Source organism: Bos javanicus, chromosome 4 (genome assembly GCF_032452875.1).
Source record: "Bos javanicus breed banteng chromosome 4, ARS-OSU_banteng_1.0, whole genome shotgun sequence".
Lineage (NCBI taxonomy): Eukaryota > Metazoa > Chordata > Mammalia > Artiodactyla > Bovidae > Bos > Bos javanicus.
The window spans coordinates 8,977,142-8,995,218 of NC_083871.1; the positions used below are offsets into that span (position 1 = coordinate 8,977,142).

Consider the following 18,077-nt stretch of genomic DNA (forward strand, 5'->3'; position numbering starts at 1 on the left):
AGAAAGAGGAAAACAAATATTGTATATTAATGCATATATATATGTATATATATACAGAAAGAGAGAGAGAGAATCTAGAAGGATGGTACTTATGAGCCTGTTCACAGCGCAGCAATGGAGATACAGACATAGAGAACAGACTTGTGGCCAAAGGTGGGAGAGAAGAGGGAGAGGGTGAGATGAACGGAGAGGGTACCTTGGAAGCACATGTACTAACGCAGGTAACTAACTAACATACACGAACAAGGGTAAATAGATAGCCAATGGAAATTTGCTGTATGACTTGGGGAACTTGAACTGGAACTCTGTGATCACCTAGAACAGTGATTTTGAAATTAATTCTTTATTACTAAAATGGAATTATTTTTATGATATAAAGTCGCACTTGTTTGTTTTCATTTTGACTCTATATACTGTTGGTGTTTAATTTGGATAAAAATTATGTGATGTAATAGAGATTTCTGCTGATGTATTACTTTTTAAATTCAAGATACTATTCACATACAACTGGTGCAGCTACAGAGAAGTGAGTCATCGTCTTTAACTTCTGGAGGATCTGAAATGAGTACACAAGGGACTGCTTACTCTAAACTGAATATGAGGGACGCCCCTGGTGGCCTGGTGAAGACTTCACCTTCCAGCGCAGGAGGTGTGAGTTCGATCCATAGTCAGAGAGCTCGAATCTCACTTGCCTGGTGGCCAAGAAACCCAAAACATTAAAGAGAAAGCAATATTGTAGCAAATTTAATAAAGACTTTGAAAATGGTCCACATCAAAAAATCTTTTTAAAAAATGAATTATGAGTGCTGCAAGTGAAGAAGTGTCGTACTATCTTTATGATTTTATTACGGTCTTTTCAGGAAACATAAACTCCTTCAAGGTAGAGCCATTTCATAAAATCATAGAGAACTGTAAGAAGTTAGAGAGATCTAACAAAAACAGTGAATTAATCCAGGTCTTCAGAAGGTGGGAATCAGGTCAGTTCAGAGAACTTCATCTGCAGGAAGCTGGCCACTTTTTTGCCAGCTCTGCCATTAAAGTGGTTTATTTCATCAACATGTGCTAGTTTCTTTCCATCCTGTCCCCAGGTGACTTTAGACTTTCAGCATAAGTGTCTGATTTACTTTCTGCCTGTACTATGGGTCAGGTGTTCCTATAGGGTTAGGTGCAGGCTTCTGGGGTCTGGGAGGCAAGGTCTCCTAATACACTGGACTGCCTTGCCAGATAGCAGCTGTAAGCATGACCGAAGAAGTTGACCATAGTAGATGTCTGGTATTGAATGAGAGTTTAACAAACAAATTCAGAAATATAGCTGTCCTGTCTGCAGAATGTTCATGGAAGACTTTGTGGAAGAGATCGTATTTGTTGTTGTTGTTTAGCCGCTAAGTTGTATGCAACTCTTTGTGGCCCCGTAGACTGTAGCCCACCAGGCTCCTCTGTCCATGGAATTTCCCAGGCAAAAATATTTCAGTGGGTTGCCATTTCTTTCTCCAGAGGCTCTTCTTGACCCAGGGATCAAACCCACATCTACTGTATTGCAGGCAGATTCTTTACCACTGAGCCATAGGTTGGGTTGTATTTACATGTCAAGAGCAAACAGGTAAAGAAAAAAGGAGTTCTAGGAAGTGGAGCAGTTTGGGCCGAGTTGTCTAGATTTATGGTTGGCCCATGGGCAGATCAGTCTGGTTCAGAGATCCTCTCTGTTCTGTTCAGTTCAGTTCCATCGCTCAGTCATGTCCAACTTTTTGTGATCCCATGGACTGCAGCACACCAGGCCTCCCTATCCATCACCAACTCCCGGAGCTTGCTCAAACTCATGTCAAACTCATGTCCGTTGAGTCGATGATGCCATCCAACCATCTCATCTTCTGTCGTCCCCTTCTCCTCCCGCCTTCAGTCTTTCCCAGCATCAGGGTCTTTTCCAGTAAGTCATTTCTTCTCATCAGGTGGCCAAAGTATTGGAATTTCAGCTTCAGCATCAGTCCTTCCAGTGAATATTCAGGACTGATTTCTTTGAGGATTGACTGGTTGATCTCCTTACAGTCCAAGGGACTCTCAAGAGTCTTCTCCAACACCACAGTTTAAAGTTCACAGATCCTCACTGTAGTTGCCCTAAATCAACTAAATGCCTGACCTCCAACTGATTGAAACCAGGTCTCTGGAGTTTGTGTTCAGATCATCTGCTTTGTTTTAAAAGTTCCCCACTCCAGTGCTTTTGCCTGGAAAATCCCATGGATGGAGGAGCCTGGAGGGCTGTAGTCCATGGGGTCGCTGAAAGTCGGACATGACTCAGCGACTTCACTTTCACTTTTCACTTTCATGCATTGGAGAAAGAAATGGCAACCCACTCCGGTGTTCTTGCCTGGAGAATCCCAGGGACGGGGGAGCCTGGTGGGCTGCCGTCTATGGGGTTGCACAGAGTCAGACACGACTGAAGTGACTTAGCAATAGCAATAGATGATTTTGATGCAAAGAGAGCCCTGGAAAGTTGGAGAGAACACATTATGAATTTGTGAAATCGAGTTGGAAAAGCATGGTAGAATAAGACTGTGGAGGCTTTCTATATTAGGCTAAGGAGTTTCTTGATTGTATCCTGAGTGAAGGTGAGTCAGTGAGATTCACTGAATTGGGTTCCACCATTTTCTGAGCCTGGTGTGAAACAGTGAAAAGTGAAAGTGTTAGTCACTCAGTCATGTCGGACTCTCTGTGACCCTGTGGACTGTAGCCCACCAGGCTCCCCTGTCCATGGGATTCCCCAGGCAAGAATACTGGAGTGGGTAGCCATTCCCTTCTCCAGGGGATCTTCCCGACCCAAGGATTAAACCCTGGTCTCCCACATTGCAGGCAGATCCTTTGAGCCTGGTATAGTTGTATCTGTTTGGAACCCTTTCTGGGCAGTAGACAGAGAAGGGCAACAAAAGTTATGGGGTCTAGGTGAGAATGTTATTTATTCGCTCTTTCTCTTTGTAGGAGTAGATGTTCTAATTGCAGATTTAGTTTTCTAAGCAGAATATATTGAAGTTTTTGTAACAATTCTTTCTTCTCTCTTTAGGGGAGTTGGCTGCATCTTTGTTGAGATGATCCAGGGAGTTGCTGCTTTTCCAGGAATGAAAGACATTCAGGATCAACTTGAACGAATATTTCTGGTAAGTTCTTTACAGAATGCTTCTGAGGAATGTTGGTTCTGAATGCATTCCTTAGTGACAAGTCCTACAGTGAAAGTGGAAAATAATTTCAGATTTGTTGGTTGTCACATTTAATTCTAACATATTTTTGGGACCTTTGCAAAAGCAGGAAATTAGTGAAGAATTGTGTTTTTAAACTACTGCACATGAATAATATGCCAAAACACTAAGAAAAGATAGAATGTCAGAGGCAATATAGAAGAGTGGGCTAAAAATGAAGGCTCTGATAGGAAAATGCCAAATAATTTATTTAGATAGCCCCTGCTTGACACCCTGTTGCTGTGTCTTGATCCCTCACACACCCACCCACTTTTTTCCAAAAAGCAGAGTATGAAAAGAGAGAAAGGGAAGATGGTAACTTTAGAATGGAGAAGCCGGGCAGCTAGTACCCCAGCCTGGTCTTCAAAGTTGAGATCATCAAAGGGAAGTCACACTGAGAGCGTGTACCCTTTGTATCAATATATTGAGGATGGCACTTTGCTTCTGTGGTCTTCCTCCCAAAGTTATAACTCCACTCTAATCAGGAAAAGACATCACACAAACCCAGATGGCAGGACATTCTACAAAACACCTGACTAGTACTTCTTTTTTTTTTTTTTTTTAATTTTAATTGGAGGCTAATTACTTTACAGTATTGTGGTGGTTATTGCCATAGATTGATCTGAATCAGCAATGGGTGTACATGTGCCCCCCCATCCTGAACAGCCCTCCCCTGACTGCTGCTGCTAAGTCGCTTCAGTCGTGTCCGACTCTGTGCGACCCCATAGACGGTAGCCCACCAGGCTCTCCTGTCCCTAGGATTCTCCAGGCAATAACACTGGAGTGGGTTGCCATTTCCTTCTCCCCTGACTAGTACTTCTTAAAACTGTCAAGGTCATGAAACACAGAAAGTCTGAGACACTGTCACAGCCGAAAGAGGCCAGGGAGACATGAGAACATAATGTCATGTGGTGTCCTGCATGGAATCCTGGGAGAAAAAAAGAGCTTTAGCGAAAACGTAGTGCAAGGCAAGTGAGGTGTGCAGTGTAGCGCATCCGCATTGCAGGCTATGCTCCTTGCCTGTGGTGGATGCTCTGTGTAACGTCAGGTTTCAACAATCGGGAAACTGGGAAAGGCGTAAACAGGAACCCTCTGTCCTGCTGTCCACGGTTTTGTATAAATTTAAAACTATACTAAAATTTAAAAATTTTTAATCTGCACAAAATAAAAAATGTGTTCTGTAGCTAGATAACCTTGGTTTGCCACCTACTCTGTCACTTTGGGCAAGGAACTTAGCTTGCTGAACCTTAGTGTTTCCCTTGGGCAAGATGAGGTTTATTATATACCAGGTGGCTCAGTGGTAAAGAACCCGCCTGCCAGTGCCAGTGACGTGGGTTCGATCCCTGGATCGGGAAGATCCCCTGGAGAAGGAAATGGCAACCCACCCCAGTGTGCTTGACTGGGAAACTCCATGCACAGAGGAGCCTGGCAGCTTACAGTCCGTGGGGTCTCAAAGAGTTGGACACGACCAAAGCAACTTACTTATTAGCACTATAGCAGTAGTACCAAAAATTTTGTTTCATGAAAGCGTAGTTTATTGATACAGTTTAGTCAAAGTTTTAATTTTCAATATTATTTTTATAATGTAACCATTTCCAATAGGTACTATCTTGTTGAATTGTTTCTTATATGGAGATTTTGCAATTATTTCTTGATTTTATAGCAATTATTTCCTAATTTTATGGATATTCAGATACCTTTGAGCTATGATGAGGCTTTTAATAAATCATTGTAAATTTTGTGTGGAAACATTTATAAACCAAGCTATTGTTTGCTCTTATTAGAGCACAGAGACCCTTAAATGCAGATAAGTATCATAATTTATGATAATAATGCCTTCATTTACTGTAATTTTTTTTACATGTGTAGTGATTTTTACAAGTAAAATGTCCTTTAGTAATTAGATAAAGATCGTCATCTATATAAAATTGCTGCTTTAGAATTAAATAATGTTAAGTTTTACCCTAAGGAATTAGATGTGACCAAAAAAAGAAATCTACAAACTTCTCTTGAAAGTAAATGCTATCATCTTAAATATTTTATTTCCTCCACTGACTTCTTTAACTTTGCACGTGTTAGCCATGTGACACATTAGACTAGCAGACTCTCTCAGGAGTTGTGGGATCACTGGAAGAAGAAATTTTAGTAACCAGTATAGTTGAATCACTAGGAAAAAATGCTTTTCCTTGGTGACCTTTCATGTCTGGTCTGAAGAGGAATGACTTAAATGTGATTAAATCCACATTCCCAGGCTTCCCATGTGAACTGCCAGAGACTTTTCTAAAGCAGCATACCTGGCCTCTGGGAAAGCATTGCCAAGGAGGTAATGAACTCTGAAAAGTCATGAAATGTGGGATTGTTTGGTTTGTTTTGCGTTTAATACAGAGATTAAGTCCATTCATTTGCCTGTGAGCTGTATATAGAAAGGTGTTTAATAACTCTGAAGCACAGAATTAATAGCTTGTTCCCCACCATCACTAATATAATTAACTCCCACACATTGAGTCTTTATGTGAAAAGCAACCAAGATCAGTCACTAGAGCCTTTATGTTATTCTTTTGAAGGTTTTCTTTCTTCTGATGTTTTTCTTTTTTCTTCCTTTGATGGGAAGGAGCAGTTCACATTTTTTAACAAGTCCAGTGCATTCACTTCCACGTACAACAACAGTGTTGATAAATGTAGGCTGAGCTGGCTATTCTGCAACTTGAGATTTCACCATTAAATCATTTCCCTTGAAACTGTGATGCTCGTGTACAAGAAAAGAAGGAAAGTAATGGAATTTTGACAAATTATATTCAAGACATTTTGAATCACCAGGTGAATGGGTACCTACTTCTCTAGCAGTGACTCTGCTATTAGAGGGAAAGAGTGATTTATTTTATTTCTTCAATGTTACTCACTTTTTAATGTGCCATGACGTTTTCTATTTACCTTTATTAGTTGCAAAAATAAGCAGTAGATGTCTACACCCAGGTAAATACACACTCAGAGTGACAAGATCATAACTAACAAGAAATTTTGTATTCTAATCATATTGTTCTGAATTGAAAGAGAAATCTACTTGATGAAACCTTGGGAACATTCTTCTGTCATTTCACAACAGCTGGACAAAGGGCAGAGAGTGCTTGCTCAGCTGTTTGAGATCTTGGCAGATGCTCCTGGGTTTGTGTGGCTCATGACCCCAGAGTACCGCAGCCAGGACGGAGAGGCTGGCATGATTGTGTCTTGAGGGCATGTCCCAGTTCTTCTTGCTTTTGAATGTTGATTAACCCCAGAGGTTCACCTTTTGCTGTCTCCTAGGTCTTCTGGCTTGCAATGGCATTTCATCCGCCAGTTATTTGTTAACACATCATACATTATTTGATTGGTACCCTTGTTAAGTGTTTCTCTTCCTCGTATATGTCATCCAGAATTTAAAAGAGTGTGCGTCTGTGTATGTGAAAAGAGCCACTTGCAACTTTGAAATCTACTACTCATCCTGGCTTTTGAGTCAGATCCTTCTTTGAGCTTATGTGTTTCGCAGTGAACTGGCTGCAGAGATGTTGTCTGTGGATCCAGTTCCAGTCCCTGTTTTCTTATCCTGGCTCTCTTTCCAGGATCTTTATTTTTTTTTTTAATTGGTTTAATTGGTTGGTTTCTGCTGTACAACAATGCGAATCAGCCATAAGTATACATATATCCCCTTCCTCTTGAGCCTCCCTCCCCCCACCCCTCATCCCACCCGTTGGGTCATCAGAGAGCACTGGCTAAGCTCCCCATGTTATATAGCAGCTTCCCACTAGCTGTCTGTGTTCGACATGGGTAGTGTATATGCGTCAGTGCTCTCTTAACCATAACCCTGAGGTTTCATGATTGGCTAGAAGAGTCATGTAGTATGTAAAAGAAAGTTTCCACCACTTCCTCTCATGGTCATTACCAGCCAGTTGGATGTAGCAGCCATATCGTTAAGATGGAGTATTGCTGTCACAGATTTGTATCTTCACTTCCATCGCTGGGTTGCTTGAGGTGATTTCTGCCATATTTCTTCAGCACTCACTCTGCAGCACTGGGTACAATGGAGATGGAAAGGAATCTATCTGCCATGCTATCTGCCCTGGAATAAATGAGGACAATCAAGATAGGCAGGCTAGACATACCCTTGGGAATGGAGTCATGAAAAATTGCTGAGCAATTGCTCAGCAGATGGGAGATCCAGTAACTGTAGGTCCTGTATTCATTAAAATACTTAACTCTTAAGAGTTCAATATTGAATTCCTGAACAAGCCATCTTTTCTAATTGGATTGTAGTTTCTGCATCTGTAAAGGGAGAAGTTGAGCCAAATGATTTTAATAATGTCTTGCTGCTCTAACCTTTTTTAATTCTAAAAATGCATGATATTACAGGATTATGCATAAGGGCTGTGGGCGTTCTGATAAAATTGCTAAGAACATTTTCGTTAAGCATTTAAGAAAGGATAAGGTTTGAAGTGGAGTAAGGGAGATGGGGAGTCCAGGAGAGGAGTAGGATAAGGTTTGAAGTGGAGTAGGTATCCGTCTTATATGCCTGGAAGGTGACATTGGACATTGAAATTTAGACCCTGAATGATTGAGGACTTCTAATTTTATTTTTTTTAAGTAATAAAGAGACACTACAGTGTTTAACAAAAGAATAATAAAGGTTAAAATGGCATTTCAGCAAAATTAATATGATATCATGATAAATTCAACTGTATAAAGGCTGACAGAAGCAGAGAACTAAGCAATGGATCCTGGAGTGAAGAATACTAAAAATATTAAGCAGTGCTTTTGCCTCAGATGATAAAGGACCCACTTGCAGTGCAGGAGATGCGGGTTCGGTCCCTGGGTTGGGAAGATCTCCGGAGAAAGGAATGGTTACCTACTCCAGTATTCTCTCCTGGAGAATTCCATGAGGAGCCTGGAGGGCTACAGTCCATGGGGTTGCAAAGAGTCAGACACGACTAAGTGACTTACACTTTCACTTAGGAAATCCAAGTCAGGAAGATGGGCTATAATACTGCCCACCTGGAAGTAAATGCCTTTTCTAATCTGTGCATGTTTGTTTCAAGCCTTCCATCAAAAGGCATAGTTATTTCCATGGTGGTAAATTTTCTTTAGAGCAGTAAGTTTTTTAAAAAATAAAGCAGTTAGAAAAAATTTTAAAGCAGTATGAAAATAAGTAAAAACCACCATTTAGAGATAACCAGTGGTAAATATTTTTATATTTTCTAGATTTTCACAACTGGGTTAATAATAAATTTATGATTTTTGTGTTCAGCTTCTCTTTATTTTCATGTTAAACAGGGAGGGATTTCCATGCCATTAATATATGCTTGAAAATATTTTAATTATGCTATAATATCTTATTAATGTGCCCACACATTGCACCATCACTGGGTAATTTACTTGAAGTTTTTATGCTATAGTAAACATCACACATTTTTATTCCGTTCACTTATTCTTTCATCAGGAATTGTTAGGCATCTATTCTGTGCCATGCGCTGTGCCTACAGCCAGTGGGAAACCAGCAGACACGGTCTCTGCTCACCTCAAGTGTACTGTTAGCTGGGCTACATTGGAATAGCTTCTAGAAAGTCAGATCAGAAGGATGTTGTCACAAAACCGTGGTGATCCATAATGATTTGGAAGAGAAAGGAGGCAAAGATGACTCCAGGGTGTCAAGCTTGTGGAACTAAGTGAGCCATGAAGTCATGGAAAATAATGGGGACGGTGGAAAGGAGTGCCATCGGAGGGAGGAGAAGAGAGGTCCAGACAGTGGACTTCAGATGATAGCAGCTGACCCCAACGGAGACGTCTAGCACACATCTCTTACCGAAGGGACTCGGGAGCTAAGTGCAGATCCAGGGATCATCCACCAGGACCAGACAGCGCTAGGTCCTAAAGCATGCTAGTTCTTGAATAACGAGAAGCTGGAGGAGAAGAAGAAAGGCCCTGCCTAGCCCTCGGGGATGCTTATGGTTTGTGGGGGTGGGATGGGTGCGGGGAACCAAACCGGGAGAGAACTGGGACAGTGACACAAAAGTCAAGGTAAGGGCAGGCAGCAAGGACGTGAGGATAAAAAAAGGAAAAAAAAAAATCACTCCCTTGAGGGAAATTGTAGATCTACTCAGGTGTGTTTATCTGGTGGGTGAGAAATGCCGAGACCAGTGCCCTTCGTTTCTGTGTTTCCGCAGCATGGCCCCCTCACTGCCTACATAGTATGTCACACACATACTGTATTTTTACTATATTTATGCTTTTAACCCAGAGGATGAACTAAGTGTCCTATTGGAGAAATGGAAGAGTTGACATGGAAAATTCATCTGAGTTTAGTTAAGAAAGCATAGCAGACTATCCACAGGGCTTCCCAGCTGGCACGGTGGTAAAGAATCTGCCTGTCAGCGCAGGAGATGCAAGAAGATGCGGGTTAGATCACTGGGTCGGGAAGACCCCTGGAGGAGGAAACACCAACCCTCTCCAGTATGCTTGCCTGGAGAACCCCACGGGCAGAGGAGCCTGGCGGGCTGCAGTCCATGGGGTCGCAGAGAGTCACACACGGCTTAGCACAGCACAGCACAGCGCTATCTAGGGTTTTCACAGGAGACTTAACGATTCTCCTCAGTGTCTCATGGATGCTGGAATGAAGGTGAGCAGGGGAGCAGGTTCCAGCCCCTCCACTTAGGACTCTGTTTCATTAAGGTTTTGTATGTGAAATAGGTCTCACTGCTGAAAGGAAGATTAGAAACCCTTGGGCTAACAATACCTTAAGTTCCTCCCAGGTCAAGAGTTCTATGAGAAAGAAGAGTCCATGTGGAAGAAAAATGATGGAGAGAAAGCAAAGATGTTAGAGAAATAAAAATTGAGCTACTCCCACATGGAGACCTCAGATAGATGTTCTAAGAAAGAAAGTTCTGTGCTAGTAAGCTAATAGAAAGTTTGGTAGCAAACTTCAGTAAGATCATTTCTGTTGAGAAAAAAAGAAAGATAGTGGAATGTCCTACTGTAGAATAATCACATTACTTTTTGCAAAGAAAGTTTGATTAAGCTGGCTGTTACCCAAACATATGAATTGACTCACATGGTGAAAAACATACTGTTTTACCTTGAGGGTTCTTACATTTACTTTATAATGTTACAAACTTTCTATACATGGAAATGAGAACTTTTTCATTAAATCATTCACTTTGTCATTGTTATACATTTTTCAACAAATATTTATTATATGGTTAGCTGCTCAGTCATGTCCAACTTTTGCAATCCCATGGACTGTTGCCCATCAGGCTCCTCTGACCATGGGGATATTCCAGGCAAGAACACTGGAGTAGGCCCTCCTCCAGGGGATCTTCCCAACCCAGGGATTGAACCCAGGTCTTCCACATTGCAGGTGGATTCTTTACTATCTGAGCCACCAGGGAAGCCCCTACTATGGGCTAAATACTCTTCCATGTTCTAGGGAGACAGCATTGCACCAAAGCGTGTGGTCTCATGAAACCTATATTCCTGTGAGGGAAAATAGACAATGAGCAAATTAATATATAATGTGTCTCCTGAGTGTTGCATGAGAGATGCCACTTTACATATGGCATTCCTGGGAGGTCTCTCTCAGAAGCGTGGTGATACTTGCTGAGTGAAGTTAATCAAGGCATAAAGACATGCAGGTACCAGGGATCAGAGCATTTAGGTGCAGAGAATAGCAAGTTGGTGCTTAAAATCAGAGTTCTCAAACCTGAATTTGTTGAATTAAGGATCGTTCTTCTCAGTGCATCAAGGTGACTGCTAGTATTCTTGTGACTTTGATCTCCTATGTAGAAAGCATTTTCTTACATGAGAAGTCCTTGCTTTGTGTGAAGCATTAAATTCCTGTATAGGTTGATATTCAGACATCAGATTGAGCAAATCAATAAGAGAGTTTGAAGTACACCCGTGTTTCAAGTCAGAATTATGGTGGAGCAAGAGATTTGGGTTTCCTGATTTAGTTCATCAGAAATGTTGGTATAGAGACAAGAAGATGAGGAATGTTTCTGTTGGAATATTTGGAGAGTAGATAATGATTTAGAGGCGAGAACAGAGAAAGAATACATACAAATCAAAGAAAGCCAGTAAACACTTTTTTAAAAAAAAAAAAGTCAAAAGTAAAAGAATTTCAGGAATTCCCTGGTGGTCCGGTGGTTAGGACTCCAATCCCTCACTGCCTGCCTGCCTAAGGCACAGGTTCAATCCCTGTTCAGGAAACTTAAGTTCCCACAAGCCACATGGTGAAGCCAAAAAAAAAAAAAAAGTAGAAGAATTTCAGAAAGAAAAGCTCTATCAACTGTGCCAAATACGACAGTGAAGAAGGGGGCAGTGTTGAGAAAAGACCACTGGTGGCTCCTTTTAAAGAAATAGGTCTGATAGTGTTGGCTATTTGAAGTCAGGTTACAATGGATTTAAAGAGTAAGTGTGCAGCAAAAAAAAACTGGAAACACTGAGTGTAGACAACCTCTTGGAGAATTGTCTGAGTGAAGAGGATTAGAGATCACCTTAAGGGTACTTTTGAAATCAAGACATAAATTTTATAATCTGTCATAAAGATTTTTATAATAATGAGGACAAGAAGGGACACCAGAGATCTAAGGAAGCATATTTGATGGGTCAGGGTACTGGTAGGCAAGAGTGGATGGGTGGAAAAGACAGGGTCTTCAAAATGGGGATGAAAAGATTTTCCAGAAGATCAGAAAGAAGAAAGGAAAAGGAGAGGAAGATGTAAATACATGTGGTAGAGGAGGAAAAAAGGAAGCTGAAGATAACGTGATCTGTATGATTCTCAATGAAAGGGACAGTGTGTGACTGATGGTGATGTGCATCTGTGGGGATAAATGTTGAGGGAAATGGATAATATTGCAAAGCTCCTGTAACACCAAATGGTATTATGATTTCTGATATGACAAGAGAAGGAGGGCATGGCTGACCACATTTGTTAATCAGTTGATCTGAGACATATTATAGGAATAAAAATGCTCTATTTCTGATTGTTACGATTTGTAACCATTTACTTTCCTATTATCATAAGATTACTTTTAGGCATATCCATCTTCACTGTTAATGTTTCCCAATTGTAATAGTTTTCACAAAGACCTTCCTGGAGGCAGTAGTTCACATCTGTTGTCTAACAGTCTTAAATGTTTTGAGAATATTTTAACCTCATATACCCCTCTTTGATATACCTCAAATGTTTTGAGAATATTTTAACCTCATATACCCCTCATTTTCTTTATACATGACTTTATTGTCAGTGTGGGATTACTTACTGGCTGTTACAATTATCTCTTGTTATACAACTACCTCAAAACAGTGGGCTAAATCAACAACAGTCGTATTTTTAAATTATCTGTCATCCTTTCAGGGTCAAGAATTCAGTAAGGGGTGGGCCAGGCAGTTCTGGACTTGGGAGGAGGATCTCTCATATGGTGACATATATTATGGTCGTAGCAATCAGAAGCTGGAGCAGTTGAGGACTAGCCAAATTTCTCTCTCATTGTGTTCTTGAGGCCCTGTGTGGGTTTTTCTCTATGTGGGCAAATTTGAGCTTCTCATTGGGCTTCCCTGGTGCCTCAGATGGTAAAGAATCTGCCTGCAATGTGGGAAACCTGGGTGCAATCCCTGGGTTGGAAAGATCCCCCGGAGAAGGGAACGGCGGCCCACTCCAGTATTCTTGCCTGGAGAAATAACATGGACAGAGGAGCCTGGCGGCTACCGTCCATGGGGTCACAAAGAATCAGACACAACTCTGTGACTTTCACTCACTCACTCATGGAATGGTGGTTGCATCCCAAGAGTGGATTTCCTAAGAGGACCAGATAGAAATTTCTTAGTTTCTCTTAGCTTCAGAGGTCTTACGGCAAGTCTCTCAGTCAAAGTCATCACAAATCTTATGACACAGGCAAGGGGAGGGGACATAGACTCCAGTTCTAGATGGAAATGAGTGTCAAGAATCCGGGGGCCATGTTTTAAAACTGCTGCATTGCTTATGCACATTCCCGTAAGCATGTATTGCCATTTTGAGCTGATAAAACAGCTTTGTAGGAAAAAAAAAAAAAACAATCTGGGAAACAGTTTTTGTCAAGTTTCTAAAATTGTTGTTATTTTTTCCTATACTCCTTATGGCCGTCCCCACACTGCTTCTCATGGTAAATATGAAAGTGCGAATTGTCACAGAGTGTTACTTGATGGGTCATGAGGTCCCTTATTTGCTCATCCTCCTTTTCTTCCTTTTTTGACTAACAAGTTCACAGATATGTCAGCCTGAAAAAAAAAAATCGTGATATACCGCCATAGGGTTGCACATATGAGGTGAGTGAGAAGGTGGTGACGCTTCTTAGCAAATTCTCAGAATGTTATCCATAAAGTAGATTTCTGTAGCTCAAATTCTGCCTTATTTTTTTTTTTTCCATTTGGAACATGTTTCCATATAGATCTTTCATTCCTCAGATTGTCACACGTCATCTCTTGTGGTATGGCGCATGTCATCTAATACGGTGCCCAGTGACGCCCACCTCCTGGTATTTATGCCCTTACGTAATCCCCTCCCCTTGAGTGGGGACTGGACCTAGAGACTTGCTTCCGATGGATAGACTATGACAAAAGAGAATGGGATGTTACTTCAGCAGCTAAGTTACACACCTGCCACTTCCTTCTTGCTCACCCTCTCTTACTGGCTCACTGGCTCACTCTGGGGGAAGCCAGCTGCCACGCTGTACGTTGGAGAGAGCCTCGTGTCAAGGAACTGACGTTTCCAGCTGGCAGCCAGTGAAGCCTTGAGGCTGGGCGGCAGCAGTGTGAGTGGGCTTGGAAGTGAATCCTCTGCTGGTTGAACTCTTTATATGCGAGATGCTAGGGACGCTAGTACTCAGTCGCTCAGGTGTCTCGGACTCTTTGGGACCCCGTGGACTGTAACCTTTGAATCTCCTCTGTCCATGAGATTTTACAAGCAAGAATGCTGGACTGGGTTCTCATTTCCTTCTTCCAGGGGGTCTTCCTAATCCAGGGATCGAACCTATGTCTCTTGCATCTCCTGCCTTGGCAGGCCAATTCTTTACCACTTGCTTCACTTGGGAAGCCCTTCCTATGTGAGACAGCAGCTGTAATTAACACTTTATTTATTTTTTTTTTATTTTTAAACTTTACAATATTGTATTAGTTTTGCCAAATATCGAAATGAATCCGCCACAGGTATACCCGCGTTCCCCATCCTGAACCCTCCACCCTCCTCCCTCCCCTCCCCTCCCTCTGGGTCGTCCCAGTGCACCAGCCCCAAGCATCCAGTACCGTGCATCAAACCTGGACTGGCGACTCGTTTCATACATGATATTAACACTTTATTTTTTTAGATGTTTATTAATTTGTTTGGCCATACTGTGTCTTAGCTGCAGCATGTGGGATCCTGTTCCCTAATTAGGGAACAAACCCGGGCTCCCTGCTTTGGGAGTGTAGGGTCCTAGCCACTGGACCACCAGAGAAGCCCCAGTTAACACTTTAACTGCTACCTTTTGAGAGACTCAGAGGCACCCAGTTAAAGGTATTACCACCAAAATGGCAGTGTTCTCAATCCTTGTCCCCCGAAGGAAAGAATTCAGGCAAGAGACATAGTAAGTAGCAAGAGTTTTATTAGGCAAACAAAAGTGGGCTCCAGAGAGACAGAAGGAGGAGTGAGTAGTCTGGAAACCAGAAGCAGAACTGCAATAGGGGTCTGGTTGGTGACAAGCCCCTCTCTGTGCCCTGACATTTGACTGACAGGGTGATTGACAGCTTTAGGTTATGTCTCTTTTCTCCTCGTGCACAGGCTTACACACGAGCACACAAGCATACCCTGCAAGATGGGTGGGGGTAGGGGAGGCGAAAACCTCAGTGCTAATTTATTACAAATACAGCACAATGAACCTCAGTTTCCCAAAGATCTTTTTAGATCTCTGTGTATCTGTGCCAACCTGTGCTGGTGGTGGTGTCTTTGGGTTTTTTTTTCTCGTTTGGTCCTGATGAGGCTGGAAACTTAGTGGTCCTCATGTACAGAAAGGGAAGATCTTCGGAATCTTTCCTGTTTTCAGTTTTATTTATTTATTTTTAAGCAATATAAAAATTTATTTTTTCTCATATCATGAGTAATCTGGGGTAGGCATTGGCTTAGTGTCTCCATAATATCACAGCAAAGTCGCCATGTTGGGAATCAATTCCTGAATATACGTGCTTAGGCCCCACTCAGGGCTTCCCAGGTGATGTTAGTGGTAAAGAACCCGCCTGCCAATGCAGAAGATGTAAGAGACGTAGGTTCAATCCTTGGGTTGGGAAGATCCCTTGGAGGAGGAAATGGCAACCCACTCCAGTATTCTTGCCTCGAGAATCCCATGGACAGGGAGCCTGGCGGGCTACAGTCCACAGGGTTGCAGAGTCAGACACAACTGAAGCAGCTTAGCACGTAGCACAGGGCTTTGAGAATCAGAGTTTCTGGGGATGGGACTTTGTGTATTCAGACAAACAAGCAGACCCTAGTTGATGAGTCCTCCTGATTAAGAAATTCTTACTTTAAAGAGATGCATGTCATACTTTCAAATTACGCATGTTTTAACTTTTCTGGCCTGATGTGACAACCTAAAAACACAGGTAGTACGGCTTTCCTATCCAGAATACAGAAATCATTAATCAGTCAGACCATGTCCTGTGTTTCTTCCTTTTGATATGTTTCTCAAGGGGCATGCCTAAAAATGAGTACATCTGGGGGGTCCATTCACATGACTTTGTATTCATAATATTACATAACTGGTATTAGAATTGTGTACACAAGCAAACTGAGATCTGTAATCATCATATCCCAGATGCTGTAACTTCTTCTCTGGCCTGATTACTTGATTAAAATTTTGGTTCCTTCCCTCATTTTGCAACCTATCTCTTCTTAGGCCTCAGAAGACTTTACCCAGAAGGCTAAATCTGTCCATGCTGTTCATCTTTTTGTGAGGCATGAGTTTATTTAAAACCTGACCTTGTATCATCTCTTGCTCTACCCCTACAAGGCAAAGGAGCATCCTCAAAACATTCTGTTGTAAATTGCCTCATCATTTTATATCTTGAAAGAAAGCTGTTGCTGTTTGATTAAAATTTATCATATAAAATAATCTACCTAAGTCATTGGAGTATGTCTCCTAGAGAACAGTTTAATCCTAAGTCGGTTAGCAAATATGACCTTGGAGCTGAATTTGCTCTTTCACTTGCCTCTTTCAAACATGCCAGGCATACATTTGCCAGGAAGTGTGTGGACGATTGCGTTTTTAAAGTTCTTTCTAAAAATCCCTTTATCTGTGAGTTTAGTTGTACTGGAAAAGTGTTGATAAGCCTGTATCATAGTTTTCACCCATTTATTTATTTTATATCCCTAGTTTATTTAGTGTGTAACTAAAAGTTTGTACAGTTTGACCCCCCTTCACTCATTTTATCCATCTCTCCCCAGCTATATACCCCCCTCCCCTTCTACATTCCTAATAACCACCAGTCTGTTCTCTGTGTCTATGAGCTTGGTTTGTTGTTTATTTTTGTTTTTTTAGATTTTCACATATAACAGAGATCATACACTATTTATCTTTCTCTGTCTGACTTATTTAACTTAGTATAATGCCCTCAAGGCTCATCCATGTTGTCACAAATGACAAGATTTCGTTCTATGACTGAATAATATTTCATTGTATATATTACCATATTTTCTTGAGAACTATTTTAAATGCACCATTCAAAGAATTTTTTCCTCAGTATTGTGTCCAATCCTCAGACTTTTGTTAGTTTTGGATAACTCTACATACTAAAATCATCAGTGAACTTGAGTTTCTGCTTGGGAGGATATTATTCTCCATGGTCAGAGCAAATGATAGTCTTAGCCTTTGCTTTTCATCTTGGCCAGGCCTTAGTAAATAGGCAAGAATTGGTATAGAAATACATCCTATATTCTCAGAGTTCTATGCCTTTACCCCATCAGGAATTTCTCCTGTCTCCAGCATCTAAATCTAACCCATTCTTCTAAATATTAGAAATGTTTTCCCCCTAATGAATTTTTCTCTGGTTTCCCAATTACCAATTCTCTCTCCTTCTTTTGAACTTCTTGGTTCTTCCCCTAAACCCCTCTGCTGTCTCTCTTGTTTCGACCTTGTCTTGTGGCTGTTTTTGCTCTTATTCCCCTGATAGAGTTTAGGATTTGGGAGTAGGGGTGGGGAAGAAAGGAGTACTTGGTGCAAATTAAGCATTAGCGTGTTCCCTAATGCTACAGAAGTAAACTCATGATGAGAGAATCATTTCATTTTTAAAACTTCACTGTGTTCTTTTTAAAATGCATCTATTGGGGGAACTCTGTGGCAATGACATTAAGAACCACTTTAAAAATTAAAGACAATTTTCCTTCCTTCATTTGTTTGTTTGTTTTAAAATAATTATGAGTTCATATTTTTCTTTTAGTTTCTTCTTTGCAGTTCCTTGTTCTAATAACATGTAAATCACTCACAGCAGATAACATTTAACATTCAAATACAGAGCTCATTTTATTGAAGCTCAGTAGAACAAATTACCATCAATTTGTTCTCAGTAAAATTCAGTATTAAAAATTTTTCATGTTTGCCAAGTGAAAAGTAAATAGCTGAAAGGTGTTAATAAAACCTTTTTCCAAGAGTAATGTTAGGCTCATTTTTGGATCCCACCTTATTCCCAATAAAATGAAATATTGTTTGTCTCTCACACAGATTAGTAATGTATGAGCATTTCAATCTGATTATTGCCTCTTGGGATGTGATTCAAAGCACTTGTGAGTACCTATTATATACCCAGAAGTGGGTTTCAGTAAATTTCTAT

The 18,077-nt window shown here is 41.1% G+C and overlaps 1 protein-coding gene across 9 annotated transcripts in view; it reads left to right on the plus strand.

The window, feature by feature from the left end:
- CDK14 (cyclin dependent kinase 14) overlaps positions 1-18,077 on the plus strand; it is a 659,101-nt gene that overhangs the window by 402,362 nt on the left and 238,662 nt on the right. For all 9 annotated transcript variants that reach the window (XM_061413377.1, XM_061413382.1, XM_061413373.1 and 6 more), the window contains one exon: positions 3,053-3,146. In XM_061413377.1, coding sequence (XP_061269361.1) covers positions 3,053-3,146 — 94 coding nt within the window. The remainder of the gene's footprint in view (positions 1-3,052; positions 3,147-18,077) is intronic.